The 23462-nt window shown below is 43.7% G+C and overlaps 1 protein-coding gene across 2 annotated transcripts in view; it reads right to left on the bottom strand.

Moving 5' to 3' along the window:
* LOC128417642 (acyl-CoA (8-3)-desaturase-like) overlaps positions 1 to 23315 on the bottom strand; it is a 35819-nt gene extending 12504 nt beyond the window's left edge. The window contains exons 1-6 of one of the 2 annotated variants that reach the window (XM_053396610.1): positions 23098 to 23315; positions 9627 to 9737; positions 7732 to 7929; positions 5987 to 6088; positions 5711 to 5839; positions 569 to 629 (exon numbers count right to left, since the gene is read on the bottom strand). In XM_053396610.1, coding sequence (XP_053252585.1) covers positions 569 to 629; positions 5711 to 5839; positions 5987 to 6088; positions 7732 to 7929; positions 9627 to 9689 — 553 coding nt within the window. In that variant the 5' untranslated portion in view covers positions 9690 to 9737; positions 23098 to 23315. Of the gene's footprint in view, positions 1 to 568; positions 630 to 5710; positions 5840 to 5986; positions 6089 to 7731; positions 7930 to 9626; positions 9738 to 15541; positions 15854 to 23097 lie in introns of those variants that run through there. The other variant, XM_053396603.1, reaches the window with a different exon arrangement.
* Between the last annotated feature and the right edge of the window lie 147 nt (positions 23316 to 23462).

The raw sequence follows: 23462 nt of genomic DNA, 5'->3' as shown, positions 1-23462 counted from the left end.
GAAACACTGGAAGCAAAATGAATCATTATAACGGCAAACAACCACAGAAGAAACTAAAAAAATAAAAAAAGGCACCGAGGGGGAACTCTAAATTTTGCAAGTCCCCCCCCCCCCGTGAGCAATACTTTGACTCAGTTGTAGTAAATTTTCACTCCCCTGGGTCACCTATAGAGAGTAAGAATCACCTACAAGTGACCAAGCACAAACACTTTCTTTTCTACTGCAAGGTTTGTTCCTTGTTTCTGCATTCTGCAGATGACTAGCTTAGATACCTACAGGAAAGCAAACTACTAAAACTTCTTGTGAGATGGCAGGTTTTTTGTGGACTTCTGATAAAAAATAATGTGGTAAGATCCTAAGAAGAGCTGTGCTGGATCAGACCAAGGGGCCACCTAGTCCAGCATCCTGTTCTCTCACACAGCATGCTCCCCACTTGCGCTCCCCAGAAACTGGCAGACATACGGCCTCTAGAACTGGACGTAGCGCACAGCCTTGCCGTCCATAAATTTGCCTAAAACCATTTCTGAAGCTATCCAAAAAGCAACTGCAGAAAAGAAATTATACTCACGGATAAAGAAGTATTTATGCTGGTGATTATAAGGCATGTACTTCTTTTTCTTTACACCAAGCTGTAAGAGGGAGAAAATGGTCACAAAAAGTGCTATAGATGGATGAATCAGTTTACAGTGGTACCTCTGGTTGCAAACAGGATCTGTTCCGGAGGCCCGTTCGCAACTGAAAAGAACGCAACCCATGTCTGCGCACACGTGGGTCGCAATTTGCCGCGTCTGCGCATGCTCGAGTGGCAAAACCTGGAAGCAGCCCTTTCCAGTACTCCTGGATCGCCGCGGGATGCAACCTGAAAATGCGCAACCTGAAGCAAACGTAACATGAGGTATGACTGTATTTCCACTTTCATTTTTGCATGATTTCGTCCCTGTCTGTTCCATTTCTGCTTTACTCTAGTCTTCTCAAATACACACAAAAATACATGCAAACACTTATTTGAATATGCATTTCTAAATATATTTTCTCTCAAAACACATGTTAACTTATGCTGATAATTATTTTTTTAGCTGAGAGCTATGCTCAAACATTTGGGAAGGGCACAAGCTGGTGGAGAACAAAGTTCTGTTCCACATATTAATCCAGGAGGTGCAGAGGGGCAACAGAATTCACAGATCTCTAATTTGTCAAGCATCCTTATTCCAAATCAAATCACATGATCAGCATATACCAGAACCCCTCTTCCCAATACAGTCGTACTTTGGAAGTTGAACACAATCCATTCTGGAAGTCCGTTTGACTTCCAAAACATTTGGAAACCAAAGCGTGGCTTCTGATTGGCTGCAGAAAGCTCCTGCAGCCAATCGGAAGCCATGATAAACATTCAGCTTCCAAAAATAGCTCGCAAACCGGAACCAAAACGTTTGAGAACTAAGCTGTTCAAAAACCAAGGTATAACTATATGCTAATTTTGTGCGTGCACTGAGCTTTTTATATGGGAAAGTACTGAAACATTCAATCTCTCACCTATAGTTTGAAGTGATACAAGGGAAGGGACCTTGCTCAGTAGTAAAGTGAGCAAAATGGTCAATTACTGGCATTTCCCAGCCAGGGTTGGAAAAGCCTCCTGTCTGAAATCCTGGAGAACTGTTGCCCATCAGAGTAGGTAATAGTGAGTTAGATCTGGTCAGGCTCAGTATGCGATGTTTTCCTTTGCAAGTTCAATATAGATTACATGAGTCAGTGGATGATAGGCTTCCAAAATGGGACTGTGCCACTTTTCCCAACCCTGGAAGCTCTGCCGAGAGTCAGGCTGGCTAATTGCTTGCTCTTCATTGGCCCGATTCCTCAAGTCTTTCTAACTAACTGCCACAGTCTGGCAACCTTATCAATGGCTGAGCCCTTGCTGTGCCTGCCCAGCAGCTCCACCTGCTGCTCACTCCAAGCCTTTCTGCATTCAACCCTGCTTGCAATTTCTGTCCACCTCCAACCTAAAGCACAAGAGCATCAGGCTCTGTTCTCTTTGCAACATCCCCCTTTGCATTTTCAAACCTGGCCCTCGGGCTCCCTCCTCACCACTCACTCCTTCTTCCCCAGTTTCTTCACCCAGCCTGTGCAAGCTCCCACTCCCTCACTACTGCTGCTGCTGCTGCTGCTGCTGCTTGTCATTACTAGGAATATTCATGATTCACCTCAGAAGGCACTTGTAGGGAAGAACTAAATAAGGAGAAGAATGCATTGTACACTGAAGTAGCTACGAAAATGGATAAGGTCAAGATGGAGTGAATCAGGATAAAACAAGCCTGAAGGAGGCCCCCAGCCTGCTCACAGGTCCTTGTATGATCAGTGGAAAGTTGGTCCTGGCAAGTATTAACCACTCTCAATTCCAACCTGATAATTGCGATCTGCCCAAATTTTAACTTGTCTGAATTAATTTTAAGATATATTTTAATTAACTGGTGTCTGTTTTTATGCATATTGTGTTGTTTTTATGATGTTAGCCGCTCTGAGCCTGGCCTCGGCCAGGAAGGGCAGGATACAAATAACATTATTTTATTATTATTATTATTATTATTATTATTATTATTATTATTAAGAGAGGAAAACTGGGATAGTAAAGTGGAGTAGGGGGGAACAAGTTTCCTTCTGGGGGAATCTTCTGTCTTGTGTGAGCTCCTGTTTGCCTCCACTTATCCTTTGCTCATATAAAGCAAAAGTTACAAAAACATCCAAAGGACTCTATCCAGCACTGTGCAAGAGGATTTCTGCTCACACAACAGAACTTCCTCTTCTCCCCCTGCAACCCCCCCCCAAAAAAAATTCTGCTGTGGAGGGTCTCCCAACCTTCTGGAGCAGGTTTTGAGACTGCACAGATAGCTACAGGTGGCAGGAGAAGAAGGGGAAGTTCCACTGAACACACAGAAGTCTGTTACACGAACAGAACTGCAGTGTTGGATACAGTCCTTAATCTCCAGGGCTCCCTCATCAAAGTCAATTAACACAGCAGTGCAGGCCGTAGAACATTCTGCTGTTCTGTGAAGAGGGGAATGCATAACACTGGTTTTTTTTGGAGTAAGACACATACTGGAAATAAGGTGATTGCTAGCAACCAGCATACTTTGCTATGAAGTTTCTTTCTTTGGCAAGCAAGCAAGTTTAATGGATGAAAGGAATGTCTCAGACAAAGGGAGCCTTTTGAAATACTACCATGTACCTAAGTACCGTAATCAAAGCAACATGGGCTTGAATGGAGCTACTGTGAACAGAGATTTAGGTGAATTCTTTCATGAATAATCTAACCACTAACAAAACAGGAATTTTTTTAATAGGGGCTTTTTTTGGTCAAGGGGAAGTATAAGGAAATGATGAATAAGCCACTTAAGATAAAAAATTATGAGACTATGTCAACAATCCTATTTATATTTACTCCCCCTGGAGAAACAGCAAAAATCCTGAGATAGAAATGTCATATTGAGATTCCCAGCTGACAGCCTGCCAAGCAGCAAATATGTTTTAATGTTGGAGAGGAAAAGGGAGGTGCTATCACATGCTGGTGTCAGGGGAAACTGTAGGAGTCCAGGAGGTGGACATTGAAAAGAGCATAAGTCTTGTCACTGAGAGATGAATGGGTGGACATTCCATTGCCACTTATTGGTGTATTGAACCATCAGTCTGCCAGGCTATAGTTTTGATTGGGAGAGGAGTTGGTTGCAGTGAATAAAAAGCCACACTTATGTATCAGAGAATATTAAAAAGAGAAAGTTTGGGGTCAAGGGGATTTGTCAAGAAGAAGCTGAAGCAAAGTTGGACTGGAAAATCTGAAAGGGGTCAAAGGGGACAGCAGAGGGACAACTTAGCTTAGACTGTGCAAAGGATGGCAAAAGAATTCATGTAGGTAGAAACTCATGAGGAAAGACCTGGAAGAAGAGGAAGACTTCTGAAGTGGCACTTCAAGAGAGTCGGTGTATGTTCGATATAAGAAGGTGAGCTCAAGAAGCTGTGATGTCTTCAGAGAGTGTCAGCTTGTAAACCTCTTCTGTTCTGAACCTTTGTCAGTCTGGTCCTGACCAGAAGAAAGGTTTCGGTTCAATAACATCCAAACAAAACAGTGAGTTCGAACTGTGGACAAGTTAACAGAAGGCAGGGATAGGAAATCTGTAGCCCTCCAAATGTTGTTGGTCTCCAACTCCCATTATCCCAGATTATTGGCCAAGTTCGCTGGGGGTGATGGAAGTTGCAGCGGGGGGGCAGGCAATTTAAACGAAGTTAGCCCTGTTAATTAGGGAAGCAACCTAGTTCAAGATGATTTCTAACTTCCTAGATTATAGTATCAATTAAGCAAATACTGAACAAGGCCTATTTGAATATAGTCCAACTATTAATACTTGTCCTAAGTTTTTTTAAAAAATGAATAAGTTTTAGTACATTGGTTCAATTTATGTCTCAAGCCTAAAACCTATCCCAGCTATGAGGAAAAGAAAGGAAAATACAGTATGTATGTTTTTACCAGGAATGTTAAGTAGAAGATAAGGAACAAAATGAACAAGCTGGGTTATAACATGTGATACTACATTTTTATAAATAGTTAAAACTTCCCAAGGAGTTAAATAGTGTTTTGATTCAAAAGGCTCCTCACAGCACAGGTTGTATTGTATTATTGTATTGCAGATTTCATACAAAAAAGAAGGATTCTTTAAACAAGAGATCCACGAATTATCAGATTTCTCAGGACTTTTGTTTACTTGAAACCAGCTGTGGAGGATTTCTGTTTTGACTTGAACAGAACTGGTGGGAGGCAGCATGTGCTTAAACCTTCCTCTTCATGTTATTTCCCCAGTCTAACCCAATCGTGCAACCCAAAGTTGTGGTTAAACTCTGGAGGCGGGGAGAAAGAAATAAAGGTACCCCAAATCAGAGCTGCAATACTTGCATCCTAGAAATAGTAGAGCAGAGCTTTCCAAACTATTCATGTTGGTGACACACTTTTTTTAGACATGCTTCATCTTTCGGTTTTAAGTAGCAGATGATTTTCAAAATTTTGCCCAGCATAGGTTATTATGAAAAATCTTACCTGCTCTACTTTTATTTTTAAAATACTCCAAAAAGCCACTATTCAAATGAAATTGAGTAGAAACTTCTGAATCATAACAAGGGGGTCAAATAAAAGTCAGTCAACCTTTCAAATTGCAATAACACTTAACCAGGATTAACATATTTGCTCAAGGCTTAGCAGAATCTCTTCTGCCTCAAGTCCAGAACTTGTTTCCCAATGCAGAAACAAATATATACTTCTGAGTCAATATACTTAGAAACAGGCCATAAATCTGGTAATGATTGCAAAACTGTGAACCTTTCAAAACAATATAGAGCATGCATATTGTTGTTGTTTAGTCATTTAGTCGTGTACGACTCTTCGTGACCCCATGGACCAGAGGACGCCAGGCACTCCTGTCTTCAAGAGCATGCATATAACTTCTTTAAAAATACGTAAAGGAATGTCACTTTGGCTGTGGAATATAAACTATAAACTTATTCTAATCTCTCCCTAACATTTGGACCTCATTCTGCCTCGATTCAATTAAATTTAAGCAAGGAATCTGCCTTACCCAGGCCTTTCCCACAGTACCAAAAAATGCACAGAGACGCCAATCTAATGTCAATGCTTCCCATTCCCCTGCCATTTCCAAAATATTCCAAGACTCACCTCTACAGAGAGTTTCTTTCCCAGTGCAAAAAGCAAAGGATGCATATTGAGATCAGGGTCCTTGCGGAAACAGTTAGGTTTAGCATGGTGCTGGAAATGCCAGTGATTCCACCAGCTAGCTGGTGCCCCCTGAAGAGAGAAATAAATAAGAGGTCTAAACTAGAATCTTTATACTCTGCCCCAAATAAAGGACACAGCAAAGTCTCAGCCAAAGGGGTTCCGTCATTTATTACCACTGGAGTGATGCTAAGCAACAACCCCAGCTCCATTACTCACCTTCAGGTGTCCAATCACAAATTTGTGAACCCAGTGGTTCCACTTAGATTTGCCAAAGACCGAAAGGTGTCCCAAATCATGCTGCAGCCAGCCAGCTTGTGCCTGGAAAACATCAGTACAAACACAATGCCACAATGACTGAAGTTTGTCAATGAAGGGAAAAGCAAAGGCTGGGAGAGGTTTAGGACAATATGGAGAGAAAGTGCTGTTAATATGCATATGAACCGACCCAGACTCTGTGTGACGATCATCAGAGGCCTCTTACACAAGACGTCTGGAGGTTGGCAACACGAGAACGGGCCTTCTCTGTGGTGGCTCCCAGTTTGTGGAATGCACTCCCCAGGGAGGCTCACCTGGTGCCTTCATTACATATATTTAGGTGCCAGGCTAAAACATCTCTCTATAACCAGGCACTTGGTTGATTAACATTCTATGACCCTTTAAATGTATTTGTGGGAGGGGGGGATAATTGGTTTGTTTTTGTTTTGTTTTTTGTCTTCTCATTTTTTGTTTTTATGTTGTTGTCAGCGCTGCCCAAGGTCCCAGCTCACACAAGACCAACGCTGCTTCTTTCTCTAGTATAAAAGTCTTTATTGAAGTTCAGTTTTACTTCCAGACGCGCCGCGCGCAACGCTACGTCTATACCTTAGACCGTCGAAGCTCCATCTGAATCTCCTCCCCCCTGACACCAGTTTAAGATTCTAGCCTTACTCCACCTCTTCCTCTGTTCCTTCCTTCTCTGGGTCCGCCTGCTAGTCGGCGTCTCAGCCCTCCTAGACTCCTCTGACGCTGAGTCCCCTGACTCTTCCCCCTCCCTCCTTCGGGCTTTCGGACCTGGCTCCCAATCCGGGTTTTCTGCTGTCCCGCGCTCCTCCACATTTGAACTTGGCGCGCGCACGCAGCCTCCCACTTTCCTTCTGACCGTTACACTTGTGTCACTGCTCCCTCTTTCAGGGAGGCTAGCTGGACCTGGCCTTCCCTCCGTTTCCCCACTTCCCGATGGGGGCGTGGTTACCCCTGACTCATCTTCTCTCCCCGCTGGAGGAGAGGCTGGTCCTGACTCATGTGACTCTTCCCCCCCACTGTGCTCTGGTGGGGGAACTGGTCCTGATTCTCCGCTGCTCCCTTGGGAGTCCCCTCTGGTCCCTTGTTTATGAAGCGTCCCCCCTGGGACCCCCCTTGCCCTTACCATAGGCGCCCCCTTCTGGGAATCTTCTGATTCTCTGGAGAAGCTCATGGAATCTCTCGGGTCACTGTCATATTCCCCTACGTTCCCCTCTGATTCCTCTCCTCCGCTCTCTATTTGCTCTCTCCCCTGCTCTTCTGCTCCTGAGCCTCTGACAGTTGTGAACTACCCTGTGATCTTCAGCTGAAGGGCACTAAACATTTTTTTAAAACAACAACAATATGCATAGACTTCGTTGTGACTGGAGACGAAGGCAGAGGAATTAATCCAAAAGCCTGATGGAGTGATTTCAAAGAAGAGAGTGAGACAGCATCCCCAATGTGCTTTAAGGAGTTCCTGGCTTAAGCAGAGTGTGGGTGAGTGGAAAGAATTGTTTGAGGGTAGGAAACCTTTGGGCAGCCATGGGTGGTAAGCTGGAGAAGCAATAGTTACAAGAAGCCAGGAGGAGAATAGGCACTTTCTAGAAGTATCTTGCCTCCTCTTGTGCAGCCTCATGTAGTCAATCCTACCCCACCACCTGTCCTGTTCATTGCCCTGTTGTATTTGATCTGTGGGTTACCTGTACAGTGCCAAGCAGCAATCCAGAGAAGAGGAAAGGCACCAAGGATGGTCCAAAGTACCAGAGGTTGAGCCAAGCTGCCACATCCAGCAGCAAGATGTGCATGAGGTACAGGAAGAAAAAGAGGCGGTTGGGATCCAGAAGTCCCATCTTCTCAACGGTAGCACGGAGCTCACGAAAATCATCTACATGCAGTTTCTGTGAAGAGAGACCACATTGCAGTTTTCTGTCCCCTGAAAGGGGACCTCATCCAACCTCCTACAGAGAGCATGCTGAAGTCCAGCTTTTCTATCTCTAGAACCATCTCAGGTGAGCCTATTGTTAGAACCTAGATAGTCTCACAATTCATTTTAAAATACACACATAAACAGTTGTAACCAAAAAGGCTTTGAAAGATCAATGTAGTATAGATTCTGTCTACATATGTGCTAATGTATACTTTTTCTAAAAATCATAATACAGTAGGGTACTGGTGCTGAACCATTGTTCTGATGGCCATTCAGTATTCAGCATATTATATTCTCACACTTAACGACCATGTTAAAAACCAGTTCTTAACAACAAAAGATATCGAGGCAGAACCTCAAAACTGTGCTGCGGTATAGAAAACTTTAGTAAAGCATATGAAATGCGCCACGTGTTTCAAGATACATGTTCTTCGAAGTCAAAGGAATACAATGAAGTATGATACTTCATGCAGTGAGACATGGTGCTTTTTAAAATTATGCCCAAATAAGGTATCAAGTTCTATTTCTTTTCCCGTGAAGAAGGTATGTTCTAAAAAATTGTTACATATCTCTGGACATTTCGTACTTCTTATTATAATTTCTTAAACTGTATTTCATTACCATTTTGATAGTAGTAGCTTTGCCAGTAGTATTTCTTTTTCTTTCTTGTGTTTTGGCAGTGCCCTCATCTTTCTTCAACTGAAAACTAGTTCTTGCCTCTCTCACCCCCAAATAGATCCTTTTTCTGTATCTCTTGTTTTGATAGGCCACCCAGATACCTTTCCACTGGCTTCACTGATCTTGCTTGACTTCAAATCCATGGGCTGTATTCAATGAGATAGTTGTACATGCACAACTATGTGACTTCCACGTTCCCACCAATACCATCCTTAAATCTGTTCCAGAGGGATGGAGGATCTCCCAGAACAGATTCAGGAGACATACATGGGTAGAATAGTCTATTGCACAAGGAAAAAGTCACCTGTTCTAGATGAGGTTGCCCTCACCTCAACAGAGTCAGTGTGTAACTTGAGAGCACTCATGGATTCTAAGGAGTGCTAATTCGCAGATGCAGCTGGTTCATCAGCTATGATTGTTTCTGGATCAGGATAGCCTGGCCACTCTTACCCATGGATTACTGTAATGTGCTCAGTGTGGATCAAAAGCTACAGCTAGTGTAGAATGCTGCAGCCTGGCTGCTATGCAGCAATCATAGACAGAATCATATAACATCAGTGCTTAAGGGAATTCACAGCCTGCTTGCATACTGGTGGTACCACCAATGGTTAGTGCCTCTTTGGTGGCAACATGTGGCAGGGTCTCCTCTGTGGTGGCACTACAACCATGAGACATTATCCCATTGCAGATACCATTGGTTCCCTCTTTCAGTTCCATCAGATGAAACATATTTTTATAAGGGGGCTAACTGAGACTTTAAAGCTATGTATAATATATGGAGTTCTAGTGACTGACCATCAGTCTCACCAGTCCAACATATCCTATGATGTTTTAAGATTTTAAGTATTTTTAATATCATGTAAGGTTCTAGATATTGTAGTATACCAACCTGCAGTTATTAGATGGGTGGTCTCAAAATAAATCACCACTACCAACAATAATAGTAATGTTATTACTATATTTTTTTTTGTTTTTTTTAAGGAAACTTACATTTTTGCTGGGTTCAAAGCTGGGCTGATCTGCTGCAAGCTCCCCAATGAGCAAGGGCTTCATGTACTTTCTTACTAGAATCTTGTCCAGGTGGAATGCTGTGAAGGGATCCTGAAAAGCCACAGTGGAATGAAGTGAGTAAACTAGTGGTGCTTCAAGAAGGCAGAATTTAAATGTTAATTTAAAAAATGTCAAGAAATAGGCATGATACTATTGGCATCCCTAGGTCAATGTGGGGAAATCTAACTAGTGAAGCTTGCTAGTCCCATTCTGCACTTCCTAAAATATACTTTCCAATCCAAAATGGCCACATTGTTTCATTAACTTTTTCCTTGAATTGGTAAAGTTTTTCAGTGTAGGAATCTCTCATCATTTCCTCTAGAGGCCTTCCAGTTGTTGCTGAACTCGAATTATCAGCCCAGTCATGACAGGAGTTGTAGTCCAATATCTGGAAGGCCACAAGTTCCCCATCCCTGCTCTAAACAGAGACCTGTCAGTCATATCCTGACTATTTTCTCTTATCCAAATAATGTTCTTTTGTCTCCTCTTCCAAAAGTCTCTTTCACCTTCTGACTTGAGTTTCTCTAAAGGCTGCAGCTTCACATTCTGGCACATGTGGCATTGGCACAGATACTGATGGTCCTTCGACTGATTTCTAGCCAGGACACTGGTTTCCTTGTTCCTGTGCTTTTATTTTTATTTTAGGCATTTGTTCCCAAGACTTACTGAAGGGCTTCAAGACGACAACCACAAGTCCTGGGTAACAGTTATTCCTTCTGGCCACTAGGTGCCGCTCTGGAAATGCCTTTGCATTTATAAACCAGACAATTACCTTTGCCTCCTTGAGAACTGCATTTACAGCTCTCTGCTTTCAAACAATGCCCACATCATTCCCAAGGCATTTAAGATTTTGTATTTGTGGGGTAGGTGAAATAAAAGATCTTCCCCATTATATACTCCATTGTCAGCTCTATCAAAACCCCAGAGAGAGATGATTGATTGATGTCTGCCAACCATTCATTCAGTCCCTGAGTGTTATAAACAGGACAAAGCTATTTAGCTTGTCTGTATAACAAGGCGCCAGCCCTACCATAAGGCAGAGTGAGGCAGCCACCTCAGGCAGCAAATGCTGAGGAGTTGGGAGTAGGTAAAACTGTGTGTATCACATGGCCTGCCCTGTGTCACCTAAACAAGCCTGTGCCCTCAAGTCAGTGTGATAATTAGGTGCACAACCTGACCAAGGAGCCCTAGGTGGCATATACAGTTTTCCACTCTCCTCACAGCAATCCACTGAGTTTCAGGCTGAGTAAGAATTGGAACCCTGGTCTGACACACTACCCCCTACACCACAATGTCCAGGGAAGGCGTGCGCTTCCACCCAAAGAAACAGGTTTGTAGACAGGGGGTACTCCAGACTTCTAACATCCCCCATTTGAGGTAAAAGTGCTCACAGGGGTGGACTTTGGTCATTCAAATCTCAGCAGTGCCATGTACAAGGCCAAAATTAAGCGCCCCACCTGCCTCTCGCCTTCCATTCTGCTCAATTCACTATGTCATAGTTGTGACACCCTGTGGCGCTCACTAGGCTCAGTGCCCAGTGGGGAAGAACAGGTCACACTGCCCTAAATCTGCCTCAAATGCTCAAGAGGGTCTTTTTAGTTCAGCTGAAAGCACTATTGGAGGAAACAGATTGTCTGGACCTATTCCAGTCTGTGCTCAGGCCTGGGTTTGATGCATAATCCACTTTTTTATATATAGCATGTTTTAAACAGTTTTATTATTATCATGTCTGCTGCCCTGGGCTCCTTTGGCAGGAAGGGCAGGATATAATAAATTGTAACAACAACAACAACATATTTATATCACACTGACATAGTGTCAGTCACTCTTCTGTTCAAGCAGTGTGAGGACCTCAGGAAAGAAGCTGGTTTCTTCTTGTCTAATATAATGCCTCTGCTGTTGACACCCCTCAGACCGAAAATGTCCCCTTTCTAAAAAATCTCTGTATTGGATTTTATTCTTTCTTTCTTTTCCACGATACTGATCAACACATGCTATCCTTAATTTGTGTGCCTTTGGATGGTGCTGGCCTTTTAAGGCTGGCCAGGAAAGTGTTTTAAAATGCTGCTGATATAACTATTTCCAGAGCTGGATGGGGGGGGGGGGAGAGAGAGAGAGAGAGAGAGAGAGAGAGAGAGAGAGAGAGAGAGAGATTGTATCCGCTGTTCCTAAGTTTATCTGAATCCTGGGAGTGGGGAACGGTATTTTCCTGTTAGTTTTCTCATTGGAAGGGGGAAAGGGGGTGGTTCGTAGGCTGATCTGTAGACGGTGGTACCATAAGATTCAGCCAATCCTCACAATGGCTGTTGTAAAAACCCGGCAGTAATGTAAAAGGGAGAGGAGGGAGGCGATAGAGAGGGACCTTGTAAATCACCTTCTCAGAACTGGAATAGTTAGCTGGGCAGCAGGAAGTAGAAGGAGAACCTCTCATTTTCTTACATTTTTTAGATTTTCCATGTATATATATATATATTTAAAAATAAGACTTATAACAGCTTTTTTTTTGCCTGATGAACAGTATTTCATCTTTGTTTCCAATTGCACAAGTGTTAAGCTTTCAGCATGTCCTCAAGGCTGCTAAATCCAGACTAAAATACATGGCTTATTCAGAGTCAATTCACACTGCCACGATGCACATTGCCAGATGCATTTTTTTGTGTCTGGATTGTGCTATGTACATGATGAGTCAGACAGCTGAGCCATTCATCACAAACGCAAATTGCCGTTTAGTATGCCACCACTATCCTTTCTAAAAAGGCTAGAGTGGCTGCACGACCGGTTGAAATGTGAGTTTGTGAGAAGTGGTTCAGACAGAAACCTCACTGTAAGCACAAGACTATCTGAGTTCCATAAAAAGTACAGCCACGTAAATGCTATGTAAACTGGAGGTCCGTTAATCCAAGCTTCTGCTGTTCTGGGATCCCATCAGTGAAGTGAAGTAATGACTTAGGTTCAAATCAGAGCTTAGCCATGACTGCAATAAGTCTATGCTGTGGTTGGGTTTTAAACCCAGATCAAATACCGTATTTTTCGCCCTATAGGACGCACTTTCCCCCTCCAAAAATGAAGGGGAAATGTGTGTGCATCCTATGGGGCGAATGCAGGCCTTCGCTGAAGCCTGGAGAGTGAGAGGGGTCAGTGCGCACCGACCCCTCTCGCTCTCCAGGCTTCAGGAAGCTAGAGAGGCTGTCCCTGAAGGCAGAAGAGGGAGACGGAGCGCTCCGTCTCCCTCTTCTAGCTTGGGGATGGCTGCGCAAACATGGGGGGGAAATAAAAAAAATTTCCTTGATTTCCTCCCAAAAAAACTAGGTGCGTCCTATGGGCCGGTGTGTCCTATAGGGCGAAAAATACGGTACTTCTACGTGGTTTTCCACTTCAGCTCTCCAAGGCAAAATACAAAGAATAGCAGCCAGCCCCACAAGGTGGTTATGAGGATGTGCAAGAAGAAAATGGCATTACTTGACTTGACACTTACAGCTTAACTAACATTAACACACAATGCATGCAACAAAATCCTGATAGACTCATCTTCCTTTTAGAGAGAAGCCATTTCTGGAGGAGGAGATTTGGGGTGGAGAGCTGATGGGCTAGGGCAGAAGGGCACAGAGACTACTTAACCTTTATCAAACCTACTGCTTCTTTACTTCCCCCAGTACAGTGCTTCCATGGAGTTACAAACAAGTTTGTGTAGATAAACAAGCACTTGGACTCTTAACAGGTATTTATTGTATCTATCACAGTTTAGTATGAAGATAAGCGAATGCTCCCCACTTCTCTTTCCACAGAAAGGTCTGGAAGCTCCCGTTTGATGGTTAACCATGTTTTGTTGCTGATCCAAACTATGGTTAACTTTAATAAGGGTTGGTTTCAGGCAAATCAACTTCATGCCATAATTATCAAAGTTAAGTTTTTATTAATCATAATTCCAAGTCTGGATGACATGGTAAGCTATGGTTATGCAAAGGGGGGCACATTAGGCTTGCTATGGCTGATTCCTGGTTGCATATATGTCATGCTAAACTTAAATTTCGTACATGCAAGCAGTGGGGCAGATTCACAATACCAGATGTCACTGCCACTTGCCAGGAAGAAGGGTGGAGGTCAGTGTAGTGCAGACCCACCGACAGGAGCACCAGACTGACTCCACCAGTGTGCCTGCAGCACACCATTCTCCCCGCCACCTCCCCCCCCCCTCCACTGCCAGAAGGCTAGTGCTGTAGCTCCACCCCATCAGGAGAGCCACTTCTAATGTGAACACAAATAGAACACTGCATAGATGCCTAATAAGCAGGGCCAGCCTGAACACATTTTGCTGCCTGAAGCAAAGGGTAATTTGCCACATACGTACACACCCAGATACTGACTAGACTGGCAACTGAATCTTACTTCAAGGCTTGCAACAGGATAGCATCCTCCAGTGCAACCAAGCGTAGCAGGATGGTTATGGGGGTGGATGACTGGCCTGGGGCACACATAGCTCTGGTCTCTAACAGAGGAAAATGTTCAAGAGAAATGGCTGGATGCGTGAAGCCACTGCTGCCCCACCAAGCCTCTGAGACCTAAGGCAATTGACTTGCTCTGCCTAATGGTAGGGTCAGCCCTAATAGGTTGCAGTCATCTTTTTGAAAAGTTATCCTCATTCTCAAGTTGGTACTTGTACAAGACGGTACACATGGGAAATTAACGTATCGGGGAGAAACGGTCTGCCTAGCTCTCTCCCTGACCATGTTAGTTTTCTATGGGGGATATTTGAACATGCTTTGGGAAGAAGAGTGAGGCATATAGCCCAACAAATAGATAGACACAGTACATACAGACAAACAAACTAGCACACAGGCCAGTCACCATGCTTTCCTCTCTTCCAGAGTTCCTGCTCTCTCTCACAAATAGGCATATATTCATTCATAGCCTTCTCATTTTTGTCCAAGTCCTACAAAAAGGATGGGGAGCCTGTGGTCCTCTAAACATTGCTGGACTCCCAACTCCACCCCAGACCACATGGCCTATGCTGCATAAAGCTGAAGAAAGCTGGGAGGTCCACAGGTGATCTGTCCCTGCAGCATAGTGAATGTACGGCATGTTCTTACAACTAGAAAAGTGATCACTGTGAGACATGTGAAAATACAGTGTTTCTGAGCATGTGCAGAGTTATTTTTCTTTCTCTACCTCCAGTCAGAAAATGTAATGCATGTTCCACCCCGCACCATATATGCATGGGCATAGCTAGGATATTTGTTGGGGGCAGCAGGACTTTGTTGGGGGGGCAGAACCAACGTGATTGGTCAGTTAGTTATTTCTTATGCTTAAATATTCATCATTGCCTATGACAACTCCTGTTCTTTTGAGTATAAAGCACGGCCTCTCCATGAAGAAACCTCTGCAGGATCTTTAGGCAGCTCCAGGGCCCTCGGTGTGGCTGAGTGGGCTCCAGATGTTGGAATCCGAAGCATGGCTTTGCACTGAATAGCTCAGTAGGTAAAGAATGAGACTCTCAATCTCAGGGTTTCGGGTTCGAACCCCACGTTGGGCAAAAGATTCCTGCATTGCAGGGGCTTGGGCTAATGATTCACGTGGTCCCTTCCAACTCTACGATTCTAAGTCCCGGTGATTGCTTCCCAGTAAACACGTGTAGGATCGGGTCGCAACAACGATCACTTCTCCAGTAAAGCCCGCGCAAAACACCACACACATGCCGCCCTATCCAGTAACCTTATTCCTCCAGGCATCTCTCGCCCTCCAGCCCGGCCCCTGAAACATGATCTCCGCCCCCACCGCTAGCCCGGAAAGGAGCTCCCCGGCTTCGCTGCGTGGGGCATCCCCTCTCTGGCGCCCGCGCTCTCCTTCGGCCCCCTCACCGTGGCGTCCTGCCCCGCATAGTGGCTGATCACGCGGGAGCCCCCTGGGTGCCGCTTGTGGAACTGGCTGATGTCGTAGACTTTCCTGTCGATCACCAGCCACCGCTCCGGCGCCCTGCCCGATCGCAGCTGGATCTCGTCCCACGTGAAGAGCCGCGGGGCTGCCGCGGGGATCTCGGCCTTCGCCATCTCCGCCGGCGGCTGTCACGATGCCACAGTCAGTGACCCCCGAGCGGCCGAAGCGCTTCTGCCCATCCAGCGGCGCCGAGCAGCCGCAACCCCTGAGCGCCCCGCCGGCCGCGCGCTCCGCCCGGGACACGCCTCCCCGCGCCCTGCGCGCCCGGCTCGCGAGAGCCCATTGGCCGCCCGCTCTACCAGCTCGCTGGGAGAAAGAGAGCTCCGGCTTTATTGTGCAGGAAATCCCTCGCGCGCATTGGACGCCCGCTCCCTCTCGCCGCTGCCTGTGCCCCGGCAGATGCCGGGCTGCGTAATCCCACGGCCTTTGTTCGTGCCGGTCCCATTCCGGATGATATTTAGCAAGCCCTTGCCTTTGCCAAGACGTTACATAAAAAAGGACTGCGGGGGGGGGGGGATGGTGCGCGCGCAAATGAGAACCGGTTGCTGTCTGGGTGGCTTCTAAGAAAGTCCATGGTCCTTCAGTAACTTCAATGACTGTTTTATATCGCCTGGGAAACCCTGAAATCTCGCACCACTCGGAGACTGGGGTGGCATGCAACAATACAATGTGCAGCACAGAATAAAAAATGCCAGCACAGTTGATCTGATGGCAAACCAATGTGCACCCACTGCAGCTGATCCAAATCTTACCTCCACCGATGCCCATTAAGTTTACCCTGCAATGCCTTTCTCTACCCTGATCCCTGCGGCCTGGGCCAATCAATCTGTAAGGAAAGGGTCACACTTCAGAAGGACAAAACTGAGCAGGAGGGAGTCAAGCAAGCACTGACCTTAGAGTGACATTGCTGGTTCTAAAGCATCACCTGATTTTCAAAAAGACTATTATACACTTGCAAAATCTTCAGACTTCTTTCTCATTTCCTTGCAGCAGCCAATCTCTTTCTGTCTTGCAATAAACCAGTAGCTGGTATCTGCTGCATGACGCTGCATGACGCCCAATAACACTGCCTTGCATAGACAGAAAATATATACCACCCACAGAGAGAAAATGTTACACTTCGTTGACTTGCCAGACCCCCTTATAGAAGGGGTGCCCAGCCTAGATATCAGGTGCTAGTTGTCTAGTAGGTAGCCAGAATAAACAGTGCTTAAACTGGTGGCTGGAGGAGAAAATTGCACAGTGGCCTTGATTAGTAGGCAATCTAGAGCAGTTTGCTACTAGTCTTCTTTCTTTCTTTCTTTCTTTCTTTCTTTCTTTCTTTCTTTCTTCTTGGCAATCACTCATAGCCAAGTAAGATTGTCTTCCCTGAACACAGTCTTGGACAGTGAGTCCGTAAGTAACTAGAGGCCAATTCTGGACCCACACGTCCTTCCACAGTGGGGACATAGTTGATCATGGTGAAGGTTTGCCAAATCTGCCTTCCTCTTAGCACGTTTCTCCAATTCCTTGAAAGATTCCATCAACAGTGTGTCCGAAAAAAAATACATATCTTCCCGAACTAATGCCAGTGTACAGGAAGAAGCAAAGATCAACAATGTTGAAGCAATGATTCTTCAACATCAACTTCGTTGGACTGGTCATGTTGTTTGGCTGTCTGATTATCGTCTTCCAAAGCAACTACTCTATTCCAAACTTTAAAATGGAAAGCATAATGCTGGTGGTGAACAAAAGAAGTTTAAAGACTCTCTCAAGGCAAATTTTAAAAAATGTAGGATAAACACTGACAATTGGGAAACACTGGCCTGCGAGTGCTCCAATTGGAGAACAGCCTTTCCCAAAGGTGTAATGGATTTTGAAGACACTCGTAAGACTGGTCCAAAGAGTCAATTCTTTCACACTTAATATACACAGAGCTCCAAAGGACCTCACACAGCCAAGAATAAGGTCATTGTTATGAAAGCAACATAAGAAGAAAAAGCAGCTGCTACTATATGCTCACTGGCATCCAGCTGTGGCCATCTGCATTTACAGTGAGTTCATCTCTGGCGAAAGGTAATTAACAGAAACATAGTAGAACAGACTACTCAGTGAACTCTGCTATTCCAACAAAATGTCTGATTGCCTGATTGCCTTGTTATCTAGTCTGTCGCTCACACTTTTTCAGTTTCTATGTGAATAACTTCATCGATGTGACAAAATCTATAAACTGTTGCATGTAGCTGCACAGTACATTTTCTGAGCAATATCAGGATGAATGGCTGCTACAGACCATATATGTTTTGCCTTGTGACACATTCTGATTAAAACAAGCACAATACCATGATTAGCTAGCTATCTGGCAAGATGTGTGAACAAGCCTCAGAAAAACATCAGATTCCCATTACTATCATATCTCCAGCTTCAAATCCTGGGGTTCATGCCTTCGTTTGTATTTGCCTGATCTCATTTGAACTACTGAATTCCCAGACTGCATTCATTCATTCATTCATTCATTCCTTCATTTCACACTTTCCAACCCAAACGCCATTTATTTCATTGAGAAAGATGTGAGTTAAATCTCTCCTATTAAAATCAAAACTGTGGCTGAATAAGTGCCCACACATTTACTACACTGTGCAATGTTGTTGTTTTTAAAACTGTTTTTAACGTTTATTTTTTTCTACACTTAGGAAAAGTTGACCCATCATGGGACTCCCATGGCTGCTTACATTAAAATGCTAAAAGCAGTAGAGGCTGACCCGGCTCACCAGGCTCACCTGGTTCATAGCATTTCAGATTGATATATTTCAATCTGCTCCAGGTCTAATCAATTTTATCTTTGCCATTTTTTATTTATTTTCCATGTAGCATAAAATGTAAAGGTAGTTGTGTTGGCGCTTTAGAAAAATTCCAATGTCATGAAGGCTTCAACATCAGACAAAAATATTTCCTCCCCCTCCCCTTGTTCTGTTTACTATCTATGAAGAGTTCTGGAGAACTCAAAAGCTCACAACACTGTTCTGTTATATTTTGATTGGCCTAAGAAAGGAATTGGAATTAGTTTGTATACGTTTAAAATATGTATTATTGTTGAACTCTTTTATTTAAAATCTATGTATTTTAGATTTCCTTTTATTCTTGTTGTAAGTTGTTTTGAGAATCTGGTTTCAGGGTGTCATAGAAATAGTTCCCATTCTTGATATGTAGGAAATAATTATCCATGTGGATGATGTGCACGTTGAAGTGAGGAAACTGTGACCCTCCACATACTGCTGATCCACAATTCCCATAAACCCTGACCACTGGCCATACTGACTGGGGCTGGTGGGAGTTTGAGGTAAACAACATCAGGAGGACCAAAGGTTACCCACCTCCGTTTTACATGTTAGGAAAGATCGTACAAAAACATTGTATTTTAACTTTGAGGCAGAGATGTACAACTACCCAATACATATAGGTTACCCAATAAATATGGTGAGAAAGGACAATGCAAAGGAAAGTGGGAGGTCAGAGAATTTACTTGAAGTGGAAAGGGGGGGAAACAAGCCCAACATCTAAAAGGTTCATCATGCATAAACTGCCTTTCGACAAATGTTAATGCAGCTGTGGGGAATAAATTATAAATAAAAAGGTAAAGGTAAAGGGCCCCTGACTGTTACGTCGAGTTGCGAACGAATCTGGGGTTGCAGCACTGATCTTGCTTTACTGGCCGAGGGAGCCAACGTTTGTCCACAGACAGTTTTTCTGGGTCATGTGGCCAGCATGACTAAGCTGCTTCTGGCAAACCAGAGCAGCACATGGAAACACCGTTTACCTTCCCGCTTGGAGAGGTACCTATTTATCTACTTGCACTTTGATGTGCTTTCGAACTGCTATGTTGGCAGGAGCTGGGACTGAACAACGGGAGCTCACCCCGTTGCGGGGATTCGAACCGCCAACCTTCTGATCAGCAAGCCCTAGGCTCAGTGGAAGCATCTCCTTCTGTGGTAAGAGACACGTGATAAATAAGAGAAACGAGCAAAATAAAAATCTGAAGGGCAGGGCAATTAATTCTGATACTTCTGTGTAGTCTTAAATACATACTGTAGTAGTCTTCTATTTAGTCATGTCTTGCACAGAACAACTCCTCCCCTGAGCTATTTCCCATGTGGTGCTTCTGCATATTGGCAATTAACTTGTAAAAATGAAACATTTTACTCATTCTGTAGAAACATACTATCTCAAGCAGTTTTCTACTCATAGCTTAGCTGTGCAATTTATGCAATCAAATGCCCATGTGGCACATTATATAAATTTTTGATTGATTTATATATTCATCTATCTTTTGTACAAAGGAACAGACTACCCTGCCACCAATTAATTAAGTGGCTTGGATTTATTCTTGTTTATCTTTGCTTGTGTGCTGTTTGTGCATTCATTATTGCTTATGTGCTTCTGGCTTATTTTGGAGAGGAGAAAGCCCTTAAAACTACAGTTGTAAACTGCACTCTCTGAGGCTTACTTCTGAGTAAATTCACTGTTGATTTAATTTTTAGGACAGTAGAAAAGTAGGTGATAGGAATAAACTACTGTGACTCAAGAGAGATGTGCTTTATCAAGCCAGCCACTCTATATTCTTTCCCATTTTCCCCCCCTCTGCAGAATGACTACTTTCAGACTACTAACATTCGAAACTCTGAAAACTGTCCCCGTTTTCTATTAAGAGGAGAAGCAGACAGGAATACAGATAGCCAGAGCTCTGCTTGTTTGGAATTCTGGAAGCTTGACTTCTATACATCTGAACTGGTATTCTCTCCAACATGCAATGAGTCGCTAACATTGGCTCTTTGACTACATTGTAAAATTTATTACCATTAACTGACTTCTGCTACATTGCAACCATGTTACACTTTGAAATGATTTCCTGGTCCAAAACAAAAACAACTTCTACTCTAAGCAGCTTTTCTATGCTAAATAACCACCTCCTTTGTCACTCAAGCATAGATTTATTATAAAGTATTCTGGGGTTGTGTTTTTAACCTAAATAATATCCTGGGTATCTATCTGCTTCCCTTCTTAAGAGACAGAGATAGTAGCTAAAGACAGACAGACATTCCTTATCCCCCAGAGAGGTTTCATAGATATATCATTGGCCATGGCACATACATCACTACAATATCTAGTAAACAGAACCTAGCAAACATTTCTCATAATTGTGGACTAGGAAATTGTTCTATATGTGCAAAGTTGGTATCATACAGACAAACATTTTTTTTAAAAAAAACCTTTAGCTTTACAGCTGTTGGTTTCAGGACAATAATGTTTCAGTGTAGCCAGCTATGCCATGAAGGCCACAGCAAATACCCATGGTGATTGAATATAAGAACCTCTGACATCAGTACACTAGTTGCTGGACTGAGATGCCTATCTGAAATTAATTTTAAAAAAATGAAAAAATGAGATGCCTATGTGAATATGAGGCAGCATGGCTGTATGAGGCATGCTCCTCAATACTAGAGATTAAATGTACCTGTCTCAAATAAATCTGTTAAGCATACTCCTCCCAGCCCCCACCTCCGCATTTGATTTCCTCTATTTTATTTTTCTTTCCTCTTTGTATGTTCATTCTTCCTCTCATTTTCTCTCTCTGTTTGTAATTCTCAGCCTAATTATCCCACACATAATCCTCCAACTCGGTGCCCCTCTCCTGCTTTCTAATACACAGCATCTTTTGTTTAATCAAAGCTACTCCATACCCTTTTCCCAAGCTGCAGTTACAATGTGCAGCCTTTTGCCTATTTGGCTACCAGCACTATCCTCAAAAGTAAATACAGTGAATTCATTCCCCTTCTTAGTCTTCCTTTCTGTGGCTGAGGATGAGTGCCAAACCCAAGGCTTTGACACTGGAGAGAGAGGTACAAATACTTCCCAAACATGCCAGAGGGCTGGATTATATAATGACACTGCTAGTGCTGTATAGGACACTGCCAGAAAACATGACCCTTCCCAATTTTCCCGTATGAAATCAACCCTAAGAACTGAAGTAACCCTTCATGCCAAATGGTGTTAACACGGCACAACCGCTGCAGTGTTATCTGAACATTTGAAAGCTCTAATCACAAAACAAAATTTGAAACACAACTGAAACCAATAAACCAATTGCAATCTATATAAAATGCAAAGAAGATTAGAGACAGACAAAAAAAACTAAACGTGGCCTCCAAAAGCTTAGGAAAAACTGTGAGACTTCACCATTCATTGGAAGCTCATTCCTGTTGTAGCCTCCAAGGAGAGAGTGTGCCATAACAGGGGCACCACCACAGAGAAGGCCCCACTCCAGGTTCCCTTGCAATGGGTCATCCCTGTTGGTAGGAGCACAAGCAGGATTCCCCTGATTTTAGGGCTTGTGCTGGATGATATGAGAAGAAAACCCATGTCATTTTTACATCGGTGCTGGCACCTAGAAACATACAGTGCATATAGTGCAGATCCTGCAGAATAAGTGTGATGTGAGATTGCACAGTGGTGTCAGTTAAGGCTCTATCTGCTACATCCTGCCCTTGTTTTAATTTTTGGATCATCTTCAATGGTTGCCAAACCTAAAGTACATTCCAGTGGTCTATGCAAGAGGTCATCAGAGCATGCGGCACTATGGTAAGGCTGCTTTGATCTCTAGATAGCCATTACTGTCAAAAGAGTCATACCTGGAAAGAGGCACTCCGTTTTGACTGTTACGCTTCTGATTTGAGTGCCACACTTCTGTTTTCAGTGTTATGTTGAGGTCTATCTGTTTCAGCTATTTATTTTGCATTTTTGTTGCTTTTTTGTTTTGTTTTTGTGACTCTGTGGAACTGTGTGTGATCTGTGGAACAAGAGTGGCATGTTCCATGCCTGCAAGGTTCTCTTTCTCCCTCAGCTTTAAATCTGTAACATCAGAGATTCCTCTGCAAAGTTTCATAGCCTTAAACCCAACAAATCTGTCCTTGTGAACTGCAAAGTGAAAAAGACTCGGTGCCTAATCAACAATTTAAAACTACACTTTTACCTCTCATAGCTTGTTTATAAGTGAGGGAAAGGTTTTTCAGCGACAACAAATAAAAGGTGATCCATGGTGAAAACATTTGTTTTACCTTCCTGGGAAAGTGGCAAAGGTACGAATTTATGACATCTCCCCTGACTCCAGGGAAGACATGCATGAGGTGCTGCAATGTGACATGTATTTATGGCAAAATACATAACATTGCAGTCACATGGAAATGGGTATGGTTGTGACAGCCTTCTGGTGGCCACGAGTTTTTAACAGAAAAAACCAACACCCTATCACTTTTATGTACTTGATAGAAGCAACTTAAAATTAAAAAAACATTAGGAAGAAAGAACCCTTTGTTTCACTCATGTAAGTGCAATCAGAACACAATGTCTATAAAACCAACCTTGCTCATTTTGTTATGCAAACATACAGGGAAATATTTATGGATCCTGAACTGAAATTGCCTAAATCTTGAGTTAAGTTACCTACCTAAAGGTCTGAATAAAGAAGGGCCACCCTGCAGGATATATTTTACAAGTTGGTATTCTTGATAGACAATCCTGGGAGAACTGCCAAGATCTCCTAGTTGGGGAGATAAGACACTGACATGAGGAGCAGATTGGGACGCTCTTAGGCTGAAGATAGCGGGTAGGCAAATCTGCATAATTGTAAAAACTCTTCTTCGTTTTGTGTGCGTGTGGAATCTTTTCAGGAAGCCGGCTGTCCTGAGTTATGACAGCTTCGTTTCTTGTGCCAATTTTGGAGACAAAGATAGGCGCGTTGGCGGAAGGCGCGAAGCTTTCCTTGAGGCGCGCGCGCTCGCTCCTCATGCCTGATGCTGCCTCGGTGGCGCC

This window comes from Podarcis raffonei, chromosome 1, assembly GCF_027172205.1.
Source record: "Podarcis raffonei isolate rPodRaf1 chromosome 1, rPodRaf1.pri, whole genome shotgun sequence".
In the NCBI taxonomy this organism is placed as follows: Eukaryota; Metazoa; Chordata; class Lepidosauria; order Squamata; family Lacertidae; genus Podarcis; species Podarcis raffonei.
The sequence above is the reverse complement of the archived record's forward strand: the minus strand, read 5'-3'. Positions and strand labels throughout refer to the sequence as shown.